Source organism: Coregonus clupeaformis, chromosome 4, assembly GCF_020615455.1.
Source record: "Coregonus clupeaformis isolate EN_2021a chromosome 4, ASM2061545v1, whole genome shotgun sequence".
Lineage (NCBI taxonomy): Eukaryota > Metazoa > Chordata > Actinopteri > Salmoniformes > Salmonidae > Coregonus > Coregonus clupeaformis.
This window is the reverse complement of record NC_059195.1, coordinates 15619234-15635297: the sequence shown is the minus strand read 5'-3', so window position 1 is coordinate 15635297 and position 16064 is coordinate 15619234. Positions and strand designations below refer to the sequence as shown.

The following is a 16064-nucleotide window of genomic DNA, read 5'->3' as shown; positions in this document are numbered from 1 at the left end:
CCCCAGAGTCTGAAACACCACTAAGCAAGGGGCACCACCAAGCAAACGGCACCATGAAGACCAAGGAGCTCTCCAAACAGGTCAGGGACAAGGTTGTGGAGAAGTACAGATCAGGGTTGAGTTATAAAAAAATATCCTAAACTTTGAACATATGGAAAGAATATGGCACCACAACAAACCTGCCAAGAGTGGGCCACCCACCAAAACTCACGGACCAGGCGAGGAGGGCATTAATCAGAGAGGCAACAAAGAGACCAAAGAACCCTGAAGGAGCTGCAAAGCTCCACAGCAGAGATTGGAGTATCTGTCCATAGGACCACTTTAAGCCGTACACTCCACAGAGCTGGGCTTTAAAAGGTGTCTCTACAAAGTATTGACTTTGGGGGGGTGAATAGTTATGCACGCTCAAGTTTTCTGTTTTTTGTCTTATTTCTTGTTTGTTTCACCCCCAAAAATATGTTGCATCATCAAAGTGGTAGGCATGTTGTGTAAATCAAATGATACAAACCCCCCAAAAATCCAAAATAGGAAAGATGCCAAGGGGGGTGAATACTTTCGCAAGCCACTGTAAGTTATAAAGTCTGCACTGTTTGTAGAACAAGCCCAGGCAGCACATAGTCATGTTGTAAATAATTGAGAAGTGCATGAATCATTCTTGGGCAATACAGAAATACTTTTATGGTGGAGGCAGGAGGCTAAATTATAAATATGTAATGGAGGATCTGAATGCCTAGCAAGGCAAGGGGTCAACACAATCTGTGTGTTTTATGTGATGTGTGTGTGTGTGCATGTGCGTGTGTGTGTGTGTGTGTGTGTGTGTGTGCGTCAACCTATTTTGTGTGTGCGTGTGTGTGTGTGCACCTGTTTTTGCGTGTGTTTGTTTGTGTGTATATGAACATGTCTTTTGGGCTTGTATGTAAACCTATCAGGGTATTTCTTGAACCAGCAGTGAGTGAGAGAACGTAATATGGGAAAATTCAAAAGGACAGAAATGGTTTCGTACTTGTGCTGTGTGTACGCTTTAATTGGTCCATAATCAATCGTAGATGAATCCAACTGTAACTAAGCACTACAGCTGTGACTTCATGTTGGTGTGTGTTTGTGTGTGTGTTTCTGGTGTGTGTGTGCACGTGTGTGTATGTGTGTGTGTATGTGTGTGTTGCACGTGTGTGTGTGTGTGTGTGTGTGTGTGTGCTCTCACTTGGCTGCTCGTTGTCTCTTACCCTTTTAGCAGCTGTTTTCTCCCTTCTCTGTGTTCCTGTTAGCCACATCTCTCTCTTCCTGGTCTTATTGCCTTGTTTCTCTTTCTGTATATATTTCTGTATTATCCCTCCCTTTTGGTCTGTCTGCATCCTCCATTGTCTTATTCCTTTTCTTCTCACTTCCTTCCTTCCTTCCTTCCTTCCTTCCTTCCTTCCTTCCTTCCTTCCTTCCTTCCTTCCTTCCTTCCCTCCTTCCTTCCCTCCCTCCCTCCCTCCCTCCCTCCCTCCCTCCCTCCCTCCCTCCCTCACTCTCTTTCTTTCTTTCTTTCTTTCTTTCTTTCTTTCTTTCTTTCTTTCTTTCTTTCTTTCTTTCTTTCTTTCTTTCTTTCTTTCTTTCTTTCTTTCTTTCTTTCTTTCTTTCTTTCTTTCTTTCTTTCTTTCTTTCTTTCTTTCTTTCTTTCTTTCTTTCTTTCTTTCTCTTTCTTTCTTTCTTTCCTCTTCTTTCTTTCTTTCTTTCTTTCTTTCTTTCTTTCTTTCTTTCTTTCTTTCTTTCTTTCTTTCTTTCTTTCTTTCTTTCTTTCTTTCTTTCTTTCTTTCTTTCTTTCTTTCTTTCTTTCTTTCTTTCTTTCTTTCTTTCTTTCTTTCTTTCTTTCTTTCTTTCTTTCTTTCTCATTGCGTCTGTGTCCCTCCCCGGTATTTCCTGTAAAACAGAAAGCAGAGAGAACTCGTTCAGTCGCTCGCGGAGCTCCAGTGTGTCCAGCATCGATCGCGACACCAAGGAGTCAGTGACCACGCTGCAGTTCGGAGAGTCCTACGGCCGTAAGGGCGACGCCCTGCCTACCGCCTGCCTGTGGGTGGGCACCAGCCTGGGCGTGGTCCTGCTCCTGCCCATGTCCATCCCCACAGAGGAGGAGGAGAGGCTGGAGGACACCATCACCATGGGGCCCAGTGGTGAGCCTGTCTGCCTGAGGGAATGATAGCTGAGGAGATCTCATTGACATTAGACAGGATAGTAATGGAGGAATAACTCACTGACTCACAGGGTAGGGTGTAGGGGTGCAGGTTCAACAGAGAGCATGGTGGTGGGGGGAGGGGCTTACTCATTATCAAGCCCACCTAAGCAACAATTGAGGAGCAGAGATTATCGATATGCTAACGTGGGTGTGATAATGGGATTTGCAGGCAGGCATTCTTTGCTTCCCTCCTACTCTCTCATTCAATTTTAATGACTGATATTAGTCAAATGAGATAGCAAGATCAGAAAGAATAGAATGTTTGGAGAATATAGAAAAGATCTTGGATGTCACATTACCGAAAGTGCTATCTTTTCTTATGTTATCTGCCTCTTTCCATGGCACACCCAGGTACAGTCCTGATGCTAAAAGGCTCCGTGCTGCGATTTGCCTTCCTGGACTGTGGGGGCACGCTCATCCAGAGTCCCTACGAGGTGTGGCGGGACCCCAACGGTCCTGAGGACCCCGACCGGCCCCGCAGGCGCAAGCTGGTCAACTTCTCCCCGTCATCATCCCAGGAGGCGTGCGGTGACGGTCACCTGGCCGTTGTGTGCTCTGAGAAGCAGGCCAAGGTCATCCTCATGCCCACCCAGGCTGTCCTGTTCACCCACAACATCACTGAGTCCTCCTTCGTCCTTCGGGCTGACGTCGTCTCCGTCTGCAACAGCGTCTGCCTGGCCTGCTTCTGCGCCAATGGACACATCATGACCCTAAGGTATACGGTCTGTCTTTCTCACGCCTGTTAAAAGCTGTCTTGGTTGTGTTCCCTTGATGACATAGATAGAAAATACCTGTAGTTCTGTCATATTCATACAGGCACATGGGATTACTTCTACTACTACCCTTTGATAATAATAATAATAATAATATGCCATTTAGCAGACGCTTTTATCCAAAGCGACTTACAGTCATGCGTGCATACATTTTTTGTGTATGGGTGGTCCCGGGGATCGAACCCACTACCTTGGCGTTACAAGCGCCGTGCTCTACCAGCTGAGCTACAGAGGACCACATGACGTTGTCGTTTTTCTGTTGTTGTCTCCTCCCAGTTTGCCCAGTCTAAGACCCCTGATGGATATCAACTACCTTCCCCTGACCGACTTGCGTATCGCCCGGACCTTTGTCTTCACTAACGGAGGCCAGGCCCTGTATCTGAGCTCGCCTACAGAGATACAGCGCCTCACATACAGCCAGGAGATGACGGACAACCTACAGGTCAGCACCCGTCTGTGTGTGTATTTGTATACTGTGAATGTTAGAATTATCTGTATTGGTTTGTACATGAATTGCAGCGTAATTGACAATGTGCCTGTACTTGTTTGTTTGTGTGAGAGTTCAACAGAGTCAGTTCATGAAGGCATCTATGCGAGGACACATATGTGTTTGTGTGTATGTGTGTGTGTGCATGTGTTTGTGTGTCTAGCATTGGTAATCTCATTGCTCTGTAGCCATGACAGCACATTGCCTTCTGCAGCTTTGGCAGAGTGATTTCTCAGAGCCAGTAGTGCAGTAAATATACGGGTGCTATAATTGATACCTTTGCTAAAGCCCAATCATGACAGTGGCCATTGAAGTGAAATGTCACACTTGTCATGTGTGGTTTGAGCTCCACTGCACTGACTCCATGGTGGTGGGGTGTGTGTGTGCAGTGTTGGGGAGTAGTGAACAACATGTAGTTCAACTAGTAAGTTAACTACATTTTGCAGTAGCTTGGTGGTAGTTGAACTACATTCTAATCTAGGTAGCGTATTCAGTAGTTAATTACTTTTTTGTCGTGTAGCGGTGTAGCTAACTATTGGAACTACACACTACTTATTTATTTGTGTTGGCTTTCTTGGTTGAATGGTCAAGAAGTTGGATTCTCCTGTGGAAGACCCGAGTTCTAATCTTGCCAGTTACAAAAGCACACGTGAAATTTATAATATCATGTGAAGTGTTGGGAAACCACGTGTCTGAGTCATGTGAAAAATGAACATTTGAAAACCACGTGTCTGTTTTTCCCACTTTACATTTTTTACATATATCCGAAAATCAACTGTCTGACTCGTGGGATTTTTTGGTAAGGGAAGTGTAACTTAACTTATTGCAGTGTGAAGGAATTGGTAGCTAGGTAAACTATATTTTCAGAGTAGTTTCCCCAACACTGTGTGTTTGTGTGTGCGTGAGGCGTGTGTGCGTGTGTATTGTGAGAGCTATCACAACACACGCTAATAAGAGCAGACATTGGTAGAGCTCCAGCTTCAGACATGCAGTCTCTCTCATCCAGAAACATGACTGAACATGCAGCATAACCCTACTGCCATCTGCTGGCACAGTAAAACACCAACACTGATATTCTTCTTAGCAAGCGTCCTTTTCAAATTGGCAGACACTTGATGACTCTGCCCTTCACCTACAATATTTCAAACCGGTTTCATCAACTACTTGCTTTTTTAGCCAACACAAATCCCATTGTGCATAATCTGCTGTTGTGTGTCTTTTGGTTTCGTTATGACTGTGTTATGACTGTGTTACTGTGTGTTTATGTTGGTTAGATATGACTGTGTTACTGTGTGTTTATGTTGGTTAGATATGACTGTGTTATGACTGTGTTACTGTGTGTTTATGTTGGTTAGATATGACTGTGTTATGACTGTGTTACTGTGTGTTTATGTTGGTTAGATATGACTGTGTTATGACTGTGTTACTGTGTGTTTATGTTGGTTAGACATGACTGTGTTATGACTGTGTTACTGTGTGTTTATGTTGGTTAGATATGACTGTGTTACTGTGTGTTTCTAATGGTTTGATATGTGTATTAATGTATGTGTGTATTAATGTGTATGTGTGTGTGTACTTATGTGTGTGCAGGTATTAATGTGTGTGTATTAATGTGTGTGGCGTGTGTGTATTAATGTGTGTCAAATCAAATCACATTTTATTTGTCACATGCGCCGAATGATTCAGGACATGCTGGGGGAGCTGTTCACTCCTATAGAAACACCAGAGGCCCAGAACAAAGGATTCCTCAAGGGCTTCTTCGGGGGCAATGCCCAGACCTTCGACAGAGAGGAGCTGTGTAAGTTACCTTCTATATTTTATGTGTGTTATTTATGTGTACCAAGTGAGTATGTGAGAGACAGTTTGACACATGAACCTTTTCCCACCCTTTATATTTTCATCTCTCTCTCCTTCTCTCTACTATCCATCTCTATCTTTCTCTCTTCTCCTTCTCTCTACCTTTCTCTCGCTCGCTCTCTCTCTCTCTCTCTCTCTCGCTCTCTCTCTCTCTCTCTACCTTGCTCTCTCTCTCTCTCTCTACCTTTCTCTCTCTCTCTCTCTCTACCTTTCTCTCTCTCTCTCTCTGTCGCTCTCGCACTCTCTCTCTCTATCTATCTCCCTCCCCTCCTCTCCATCTCCCTGTAGTTGGGGAGGCAGCAGCGGGTAAGGCCTCTCGGAGTTTGGCCCAGCACATCCCTGGTCCAATGGGATTGGAGAACATGAAGGCTGCAGCCGGCGGTGTCGTGGGGGACCTGGCCCGAGCCCGCATTGCCCTGGACCAGAGAGGAGAGAGGCTGGGCGAGTTGGAGGAACGCACCGCCCTCATGATGAACAGCGCCGAGACCTTCTCTACACACGCCCACCAGGTACGACCCACCAGCCAGTGATTGTGTGATGAAGCAACTTGGGGAAAGCAAGAGGGGTATGTTATAAGGTGATACGTACAGTTGAAGTCAGAAGTTTACATACACTTAGGTTGACGTCATTAAAACTCGTTTTTCAACCACTCCAGAAATTTCTTTTTGACAAACTATAGTTTTGGCAAGTCGGTTAGGACATCTACTTTGTGCATGACACAAGTAATTTTTCCAACAATTGTTTACAGACTGATTATTTCACTTATAATTCACTGTATCACAATTCCAGTGGGTCAGAAGTTTACATACACTAAGTTGACTGTGCCTTTAAACAGCTTGGGAAATTCCAGAAAATTATGTCATGGCTTTAGAAGCTTCTGATAGGCTAATTGACATCATTTGAGTCAATTGGAGGTGTACCTGTGGATGTATTTCAAGGCCTACCTTCAAACTCAGTGCCTCTTTGCTTGACATCATGGGAAAATCAAAAGAAATCAGCCAAGACCTCAGAAAAAAATGGTAGACCTCCACAAGTCTGGTTCATCCTTGGGAGCAATTTCCAAACGCCTGAAGGTACCACGTTCATCTGTACAAACAATAGTACGCAAGTATAAACACCATGGGACCACGCAGCCGTCATATCGCTGTCAGTAGCTGAGTGTAGATGCGGTGAGGAATCAAGCGCAGGAAACACGGGCGTTCGTCAACAGACTTTAGTCACAAAAATAACAGCAGTAAAACAGGCGAACAGCCAACCCAACCGGGAGGCAAAATACACAGTACGCACAAAACACACAGTGCGTAAAAAGGCGATAGCGCACACAGTGCGGACTCTCGGAACAAACAACAACCCTGAGAGTAAATATCACAGAGCAACAGCTTGACAAATAAACAATACCACATAACACCTGCCCCCACACACGAAAACTAAATAGGCAACCAAATCAAACACTAACAAGGGACAGGTGTACAAACAGACAAAACCAAACAAACATGAAACATCGAACGGTGGCAGCTAGTACTCCGGGGACGACGACCGCCGAAGCCTGCCCGAACAAGGAGAAGGAGCAGCCTCGGCCGAAACCGTGACAGTACCCCCCCCTTGACGCGCGGCTCCAGCCGTGCACCGATCCCGGCCTCGGGGACGACCAGGACGACGCGGAGCAGGGATGACCCCGATGGAACTCGGTCAGCAGGGACAGGTCTAATATGTCCCTCCTCGGCACCCAGCACCGCTCCTCCGGGCCGTACCCCTCCCACTCCACGAGATATTGGAGACCCCCCATCCGGCGTCTCGAATCAAGGATGGACCTCACAGTGTACGCCGGAGCCCCCTCGATGTCCAACGGGGGCGGAGGAGTCTCTTCTATCTCATAGTCCTGGAGTGGACCAGCTACCACCGGCCTGAGGAGAGACACATGGAACGAGGGGTTAATATTCCTGTAATCAATAGGCAGTTCTAACCTGTAACACACCTCGTTCAACCTCCTCAGGACTTTGAATGGCCCCACAAACCGCCGACCCAGCTTCCGGCAGGGCAGGCGGAGGGGCAGGTTTCTGGTCGAGAGCCAGACTCGATCTCCAGGTGCGTATACAGGCCCCTCACTGCGGTGGAGATCGGCGCTCGTCTTATGCCGACGGATGGCCCGCTGCAGATGAACGTGGGCAGCGTTCCATGTCTCCTCCGAGCGCCGCACCCACTCATCCACCGCAGGGGCCTCGATCTGGCTCTCGTGCCAAGGTGCCAGAACCGGCTGGTACCCTAACACACACTGGAAAGGGGTTAGTTGGGTGGAGGAGTGGCGGAGAGAGTTCTGCGCCATCTCGGCCCACGGAACGTATCTCGCCCACTCCTCCGGCCGGCCCTGGCAATAAGACCTCAGAAACCTACCCACATCCTGGTTGACACGTTCAACCTGCCCATTACTCTCCGGGTGGTAACCCGGGTAAAGGCTCACCGAAACCCCCAACCGTTCCATAAAGGCTCTCCACACTCTGGAGGTGAACTGGGGGCCTCGATCAGACACTATATCCTCGGGTACCCCGTAATGCCGGAAGACATGGGTAAACAGAGCCTCAGCGGTCTGTAGGGCAGTAGGGAGACCTGGCATGGGAAGGAGACGACAGGCCTTCGAGAACCGATCCACAACGACCAGGATGGTAGTATTCCCCTGTGAGGGGGGAAGGTCTGTAACAAAGTCCACCAAGAGGTGGGACCAGGGTCGTTGCGGAACGGGCAGGGGTTGTAGCTTACCCCTGGGCAAATGTCTGGGCGCCTTACACTGGGCACACACCGAACAGGAGGAGACATAAACCCTCACATCCCTGGCTAACGTTGGCCACCAGTACTTAGTGCTAAGGCAGTGAACTGTCCGGCCGATACCTGGATGTCCAGAGGAGGGGGACGTATGAGCCCAATAAATGAGGCGATCGCGTACCTCGAGCGGAACGTACGTCCGACCCACTGGACACTGTGGAGGACTTGGGTCGGTGCGTAACGCCCGCTCGATCTCTGCATCGACCTCCCATACCACCGGTGCCACCAGACAAGACTTTGGTAGTATGGGAGTGGGCTCAACGGACCTCTCCTCCGTGTCATACCGCCGAGACAGGGCATCTGCCTTCCCATTCTGGGACCCAGGGATGTAAGTGATTTTAAACACAAACCGGCTAGAAACATAGTCCAGCGGGCCTGGCGAGGATTCAGTCTCCTAGCTGCCCGGATGTATTCCAGGTTACGGTGGTCCGTCAAAATGAGGAAAGGGTGTTGAGCCCCCTCAAGCCAATGCCTCCACACCTTTAGGGCCTGTACCACGGCTAACAGCTCCCTGTCCCCAACGTCATAATTCCGCTCCGCCAGACTGAGTTTCTTAGAATAAAAAGCACAGGGGCGGAGCTTAGGTGGTGTGCCAGACCGTTGTGAGAGGACGGCCCCAATACCGGCCTCGGACGCGTCTACCTCTACCTGGAATGGTAAAGCGGGATCCGGATGCGCCAACACCGGCGCCGAGGTAAACAGGTCCTTCAGTCTCCCAAAAGCCCTGTCCGCCTCAGCTGACCACCGCAAGCGCACCGGACCCCCCTTCAACAGAGACGTTATGGGAGCTGCCACCTGACCAAAACCCCGGATAAACCTCCGGTAATAATTCGCAAAACCCAAGAACTGTTGCACCTCTTTCACAGTGGTTGGGGTTTGCCAATTACGCACAGCTGACACCCGGTCAACCTCCATCTCCACCCCTGACGCAGACAACTGATAACCCAAAAAGGAGACCGACTTCTGAAAGAACAGACATTTCTCTGCCTTGACATATAGGTCATGCTCCAACAGCCTCCTCAACACTCGGCGCACCAGGGCTACATGCTCTGCTCGGGTAGAACTGTACACCAGAATATCGTCGATGTACACGACTACTCCCTGCCCCTGCATGTCCCGGAAAATCTCATCGACGAAGGATTGGAAGACTGAGGGAGCATTCATTAACCCATATGGCATGACGAGATACTCGTAATGACCGGAGGTCGTGCTAAACGCTGTCTTCCATTCATCGCCCTCTCTAATGCGCACCAAGTTATATGCGCTCCTGAGATCCAATTTTGTGAAGAACTGAGCACCGTGTAATGATTCCGTCATCGTCGCAATCAGAGGAAGTGGATAGCTGTACTTCACCGTAATCTGATTGAGACCGCGGTAATCAATACACGGGCGCAGACCTCCATCCTTTTTCTTCACAAAAAGAAGCTCGAGGAAGCGGGTGAAGTGGAGGCCCGTATGTATCCCTGTCTCAGAGACTCGGCGATGTAAGTTTCCATCGCCTTCCTCTCTTCTTGAGACAAGGGATACACATGGCTCCGCGGGAGGGCTGCTCCTACCTGGAGATCTATCGCACAATCCCCCTGTCTATGAGGCGGCAGCTGCGCCGCCCTAGTCTTACTAAACACTAGTGTCAAATCCTCATACTCGGGGGGAATGTGCAGTGCAGGCATTAGATTCGGACTTTCCACCGAGGTCGCCCCTATGGAAACCCCCAGACACAGCCCCTCACACTGAGCAGACCACCCTTTAAGAGCCTTCTCTCGCCACGAAATAGTAGGATCATGGGTAATCAACCAGGGAAGCCCCAGCACCACCGGATAAGCAGGAGAGTCAATCAGATAGAGCTGAATCGTCTCCTCATGACCCCCCTTCGTCTCCATCTTAAGGGGCGCTGTGACCTCCCTAATCAACCCAGATCCTAACGGACGGCTATCTAGGGCATGTACAGGGAAAGGCTTATCAACGGGAAGGAGGGGAATCCCTAATTCTACACAGAACTGGCGATCTATAAAGTTCCCAGCTGCGCCTGAATCGACTAGCGCCTTATGCTGGGAACGAGGTGCTACCTGTGGAAAACAAACAGGCAAGGTTATGTGAACGACAGAAAGCTCTGGGTAAGTAGGGTGCCTACTCACCTGGGAGGACTCCCCAATGCGTGGCCTGCCTTCACGTCCACCGGGGGACCTTCCCCAACACCTAGCCGCGGTGTGCCCTCCACGGCCACAGTTGGTGCAGGGACGGCCCCCTCGGGTTCCTACTCCTCCTTTCTCTAGCGCCAGCACCTCCGAGCTCCATAGGGCTCGGCTCGGAGGTGCTGGAGGGTGAAATGGGCGACCCCCATCCGGGACGCCCACGGGTGGTGGGCAGGGTGTCCAACCGAATGGCCATGTCGACTAGTTGGTCAAACGTCAACATGGTATCCCTGCACGCCAACTCTCTTTGGACGTCCTCCCGGAGGCTACAACGGAAGTGGTCTATGAGGGCCCGCTCATTCCACCCTGCATCTGCCGCTAGAGTCCGGAACTCCAAGGCAAAATCCTGTGCGCTCCTCATCCCCTGTCGGAGGAAGAACAGACGCTCCCCCGCCGCCTTCCCTTCTGGTGGATGGTCGAACACGGCCCGGAAGCGGCGGGAGAACTCCGCATAAGTGATGGTCGCGGCGTCCATTCTCCTCCATTCGGCGTTGGCCCACTCCAACGCCTTGCCGGTGAGACAGGAGATGAGGGCGGAGACGCTCTCGTGTCCCGAGGGCGCCGGGTGTACGGTGGCGAGGTAGAGCTCCACCTGTAGCAGGAACCCTTGACACCCGGCAGCGGAGCCGTCGTACGCCCTCGGGAGCGAGAGCCGAATCCCACTGGGTTCCGGAATGTGGACAGGAGGACTGACCGATGGGGATGGTCCGGTAGGTGGGGGGCGTGGGTACCCCGCTGCTTTCCCATCGGTGGAGAGTGTTCATCACCCGATCCAAGGCGTGCCCGATCTGGTTAATCCGGTCCTCCTGTCCACGAAGACGGTCCTCCAGGACCTCTGTCGGCGCGGGTGCTCCTGCTGACTCCATGGTGTGATGTGGTATTCTGTCAGTAGCTGAGTGTAGATGCGGTGAGGAATCAAGCGCAGGAAACACGGGCGTTCGTCAACAGACTTTAGTCACAAAAATAACAGCAGCAAAACAGGCGAACAGCCAACCCAACCGGGAGGCAAAATACACAGTACGCACAAAACACACAGTGCGTAAAAAGGTGATAGCGCACACAGTGCGGACTCTCGGAACAAACAACAATCCTGAGAGTAAATATCACAGAGCAACAGCTTGACAAATAAACAATACCACATAACACCTGCCCCCACACACGAAAACTAAATAGGCAACCAAATCAAACACTAACAAGGGACAGGTGTACAAACAGACAAAACCAAACAAACATGAAACATCGAACGGTGGCAGCTAGTACTCCGGGGACGACGACCGCCGAAGCCTGCCCGAACAAGGAGAAGGAGCAGCCTCGGCCGAAACCGTGACAATCGCTCAGGAAGGAGATGTGTTCTGTCTCCTAGAGATGAACGTACTTTGGTGTGAAAAGTGCAAATCAATCCCAGAACAACAGCAAAGGACCTTGTGAAGATGCTGGAGGAAATAGGTACAAAAGTATCTATATCCACAGTAAAACGAGTCCTATATCGACATAACCTGAAAGGCCGCTCAGCAAGGAAGAAGCCACTGCTCCAAAACCGCCATAAAAAAGCCAGACTACGGTTTGCAACTGCACATGGGGACAAAGATTGTACTTTTTGGAGAAATGTCCTCTGGTCTGATGAAACAAAAATAGAACTGTTTTGCCATAATGACCATTGTTATGTTTGGAGGAAAAAGGGGGTTGGTTGCAAGCCGAAGAACACCATCCCAACCGTGAAACACGGGGGTGGCAGCATCATGCTGTGGGGGTGCTTTGCTGCAGGAGGGACTGGTGCACTTCACAAAATAGATGGCATCATGAGGAAGGAAAATTATGTGGATATATTGAAGCATCTCAAGACATCAGTCAGGAAGTTAAAGCTTGGTCGCAAATGGGTCTTCCAAATGGACAATGACCCCAAGCATACTTCCAAAGTTGTGGCAAAATGGCTTAAGGACAACAAAGTCAAGGTATTGGAGTGGCCATCACAAAGCCCTGACCTCAATCCTATAGAAAATGTGTGGGCAGAACTGAAAAAGTGTGTGCGAGCAAGGAGGCCTCCAAACCTGACTCAGTTACACCAGCTATGTCAGGAGGAATGGGCCAAAATTCACCCAACTTATTGTGGAAAGCTTGTGGAAGGCTACCCGAAACGTTTGACCCAAGTTAAACAATTGAAATAAAAGCTGAAATAAATAATTATCTCTACTATTATTCTGACATTTCACATTCTTAAAATAAAGTGGTGATCCTAACTGACCTAAGACAGGGAATTTGTACTAGGATTAAATGTCAGGAATTGTGAAAAACTGAGTTTAAATGTATTTGGCTAAGGTGTATGTAAACTTCCGACTTCAACTGTACCTTACCCTGTGTGTCTTTTTTCTATCTGTTCTCCACAGGTGATGCTGAAACACAAGGACAAGAAATGGTATCAGCTTTAAAGGGAGGACAGCGGGCTGCAACTGCCCCTCTACCTGGTGGGGGGGCACTATGCTGGGACATGGACCTTTACTCGACGGACATGAGAGCGAGAGAGATAAAGAGAGACACAAGAGTGACTTTGTGTTAATGGGCCTCTGTAGGCCGTCTGTACATCATTGTCACAAAACTTGGACAGAGGGCAGTCACTTATCTAGACTATAGTGAGATGGACACAGACCAGGAAGTACGTTGGTAAGACAGGGGAACCCAAAGTGGATGATGACAGTCCATCAGTATGTGTGGGTGGGTTACCCAGATCTTGCTGTGTAGATACTCTAAAGTTAATAATCCAACAAGACTGCATGAAACTAAATGGATGAATACTAAAAAAGTAAAACTGCCATATTAAAAAGCAGCATGCTACTTTAACAGAGGGAAATAAAACAAAGTAAAACTTTTATTTAATAATATAAGCCAACAACAGAAAGTATGAAAAAAACTTTATATTTTTTGAAATATGGATGAAAAAATATATAAAAACGAAAATGTATACCTGCATAGCTATAAAGCCACATTTTTCTTTTAGCTTTTTTTATTACTTTCATTTGGTTTTGAACACATTCTGAACACACACATCATTTCAGTTTCAACACTTCCTTTACACAATACTACTACTGATGATACTATTCATATTCCCACCATTAGACACTGAGCTCAAACTATATCGTTATCCAAGATCTCTGTGGTGTGCACACAGTGCAAAAACACAATCTATTCTTTCAACACATATCACCACACATTCTGAACAACTGAATTGTCGATTTTACTGGCACTAATTTCATTCTGTTGGCTGCTGCTACTGACTATACCTGTTATCAGGAAAAAAAAGGTACATTTCACCCCCCTGACAGAAATGTATGAACACAGAGAATATATTGATTAATAATGTGTGAACGGTTATGGAAATGAGATGTGTTGGCTGAGGTGGCACGGTGATAGTAGTCTGTGAGGTCTGGATTGAGTGTGTTTATATTTCTAATCTAAACATATATAACATAATGTAATAATTCACGTGCCATAAAGCAAGATGGGTGAAGCCCCTTACTGTAAACTAGCAAAGAGCTAATACTATGTGGTAGTAATGATGTGTTTGCTGTAGATGAGAGTAGGCTAGGTGAGCCCAACTTTTCAGTATGGCCGTTGATAGGCGTCTGTCGTTGTAACTGAGTTTCTGGTTCTTTTGACAGAATTGTGACATTCTCTTTTTTCTGTTTTGTTTTTTGTTGTTGTTTATTGCTTCTTCATTGGAATCTTCTGCTGCCTTTCTCATATTAGGTATGAGTTTGTTGAGCCAGTGTGTGTCTCATGCAAGGCCATGTAAAGACAAAACTCTTACTCTTTCTTCTGCCAAAGCAATTCAACATGAATGAAGACGTCAGTTGGAGGAGTGTGTCATTATATGTTATTGTGGGTGGTGGGTCCAGTGTTTACATTTTGGTATCCAGAATGGTCCTCTTTTACACGTTGATGTTGAACTATGCTTCAGAAGTCTCCAGGTGTCATGTTGAACAGGAGTAGGCCTAGCTAAAATACTGAGGTAGAGTCGGATCCATTTAAATACTACTACCAATCCGGATAAAATATATCCTGCGGTCGGTCCGTGTTGTTGATCTATAAGGAGAAATGGAATAGGAGCCAGACTAATAATAACCTACCATCATGAGCCTTGCCGTTGTCAGGTGTCGTTGGCACATACAGTATACGGATCTTCTATGTTACACATACCGGTACATGTAAGGAATCCAGACTGATATGATTTTGAAGCAAAGGTGTTTATATTCTTCGTTTTACTCGTAATTGCTCTTGATGACCTTAATGTAAACCCCCTTATCCTCACCCCCTAGTGGATGGTGGTAGCCTCTTCTCTCCTAAATTATCATCTATGTACAAAGATTGATCTATGATACATGTTATTGTATATGTTGTACAAGTCAATAAGTGTACACGTAACACTGACAAATCCTCTCGTAACTGATAAAATGTGACATGAAAATACCATTATTTATTTTTCTGTTTTCAAAGGTTATGTTTGTATTTTCAAATAATATACGAAAGTCTTAATGATTGTTATGACCACAACAGTCACTCACTCTCCCTCACCGACGCTCACATATCCACCCTGCCTTGAACCACAGAAGGGTGGTTACCATGACCATACAGGCACCATTCTCCCACACAACATATGTTACACAACACAATCTAGCTGAGACACACACACAGGTAAAAACCTGCATTATCACTATTCATTTCACTCTGCTCCTTCTCAGGCTAATGAGACATTCCTAAAGGACAGACAGTCTACTGTACTGGGAGCCAGTCAGTCCCAGAACCTAGACAGAGTTAGATTCTATTGCCTGGCTGCTACAGTACTTGGTTGCTTTCCAGGCTAATATGAAGGTCATTGTCCATAACTGATTGTGGTGGTCTAATGAAGAGGGAACTGATCTATTTCTCTATGTGTACTTTACTGTCCCTGAGGTTTGTGTTGAGTTAGTACCAGTGCAGTTAACTTCAATGGCTGAGAAAAAGAAAAACGTGACTTCTACTGACATAAAGGGTGTTTTGTTTGTATGTTTTTTGTTTTTATATCAACTGTACAACAACGCTGGCTGGGAGTAAAGAAAAACACAAAAACATAGAAAAAAATGATATTCTTAGGATATTCTTTCTCTGTAGACGTCATACCTGTTAAATGAATCATGGTACTGTACCTGATTATTCTGGCTGTGTCTAAAGTCACTAGAACTCTTGTCCACACTGTTGTTTCCTGGCCAAGCCAACTGTTTCTCTGGTTGTTTTCTCAACGATGGCAGCAAAGTTTGTCTTGTTTAAATGGATTCTACCACCTTTTGTTCTTATTGATATTATAGTAGTGTAATAGAGATTACTGAAAAATGAACTGAAAATATGTTGATGCAAATCAAAAATTCAAATAAACATTGATTGATGTACACACCAGACAACCTTGTACTGCTATGTTCCCCAATATGACTTTTGTGACTTTTTGAAAAGTAAGGCTACACACTAAATGGCTGTAGTATGGAGCCATAACGATTGTTACAATTGTAAATGGAAGCCTTTTGTAGACCAACATTGCACCAATATATATATATATATATATATATATATTAGGTCAATAAGTAAAATCCACTATCTTGGAACATTGAAACACAAACCACTCTTATGTAAAATTGCCTTCATGTAGTCATTGAAAATTGCCCTAGCATTGCAATAAATAAGTTAGTCCAATGGCCTTT

General features: G+C 46.9%; 1 protein-coding gene across 11 annotated transcripts in view; it reads left to right on the top strand.

The window, feature by feature from the left end:
• stxbp5l (syntaxin binding protein 5L) overlaps positions 1–15760 on the top strand; it is a 254822-nt gene extending 239062 nt beyond the window's left edge. For 10 of the 11 annotated variants that reach the window (XM_041865683.1, XM_041865667.1, XM_041865650.1 and 7 more), the window contains 6 exons: positions 1914–2153; positions 2567–2930; positions 3265–3430; positions 5162–5273; positions 5621–5841; positions 12726–15760. In XM_041865683.1, the coding sequence (XP_041721617.1) occupies positions 1914–2153; positions 2567–2930; positions 3265–3430; positions 5162–5273; positions 5621–5841; positions 12726–12767 (1145 nt within the window). In that variant the 3' untranslated portion in view covers positions 12768–15760. The remainder of the gene's footprint in view (positions 1–1913; positions 2154–2566; positions 2931–3264; positions 3431–5161; positions 5274–5620; positions 5842–12725) is intronic. The other variant, XM_041865608.1, reaches the window with a different exon arrangement.
• Positions 15761–16064: the final 304 nt, after the last annotated feature.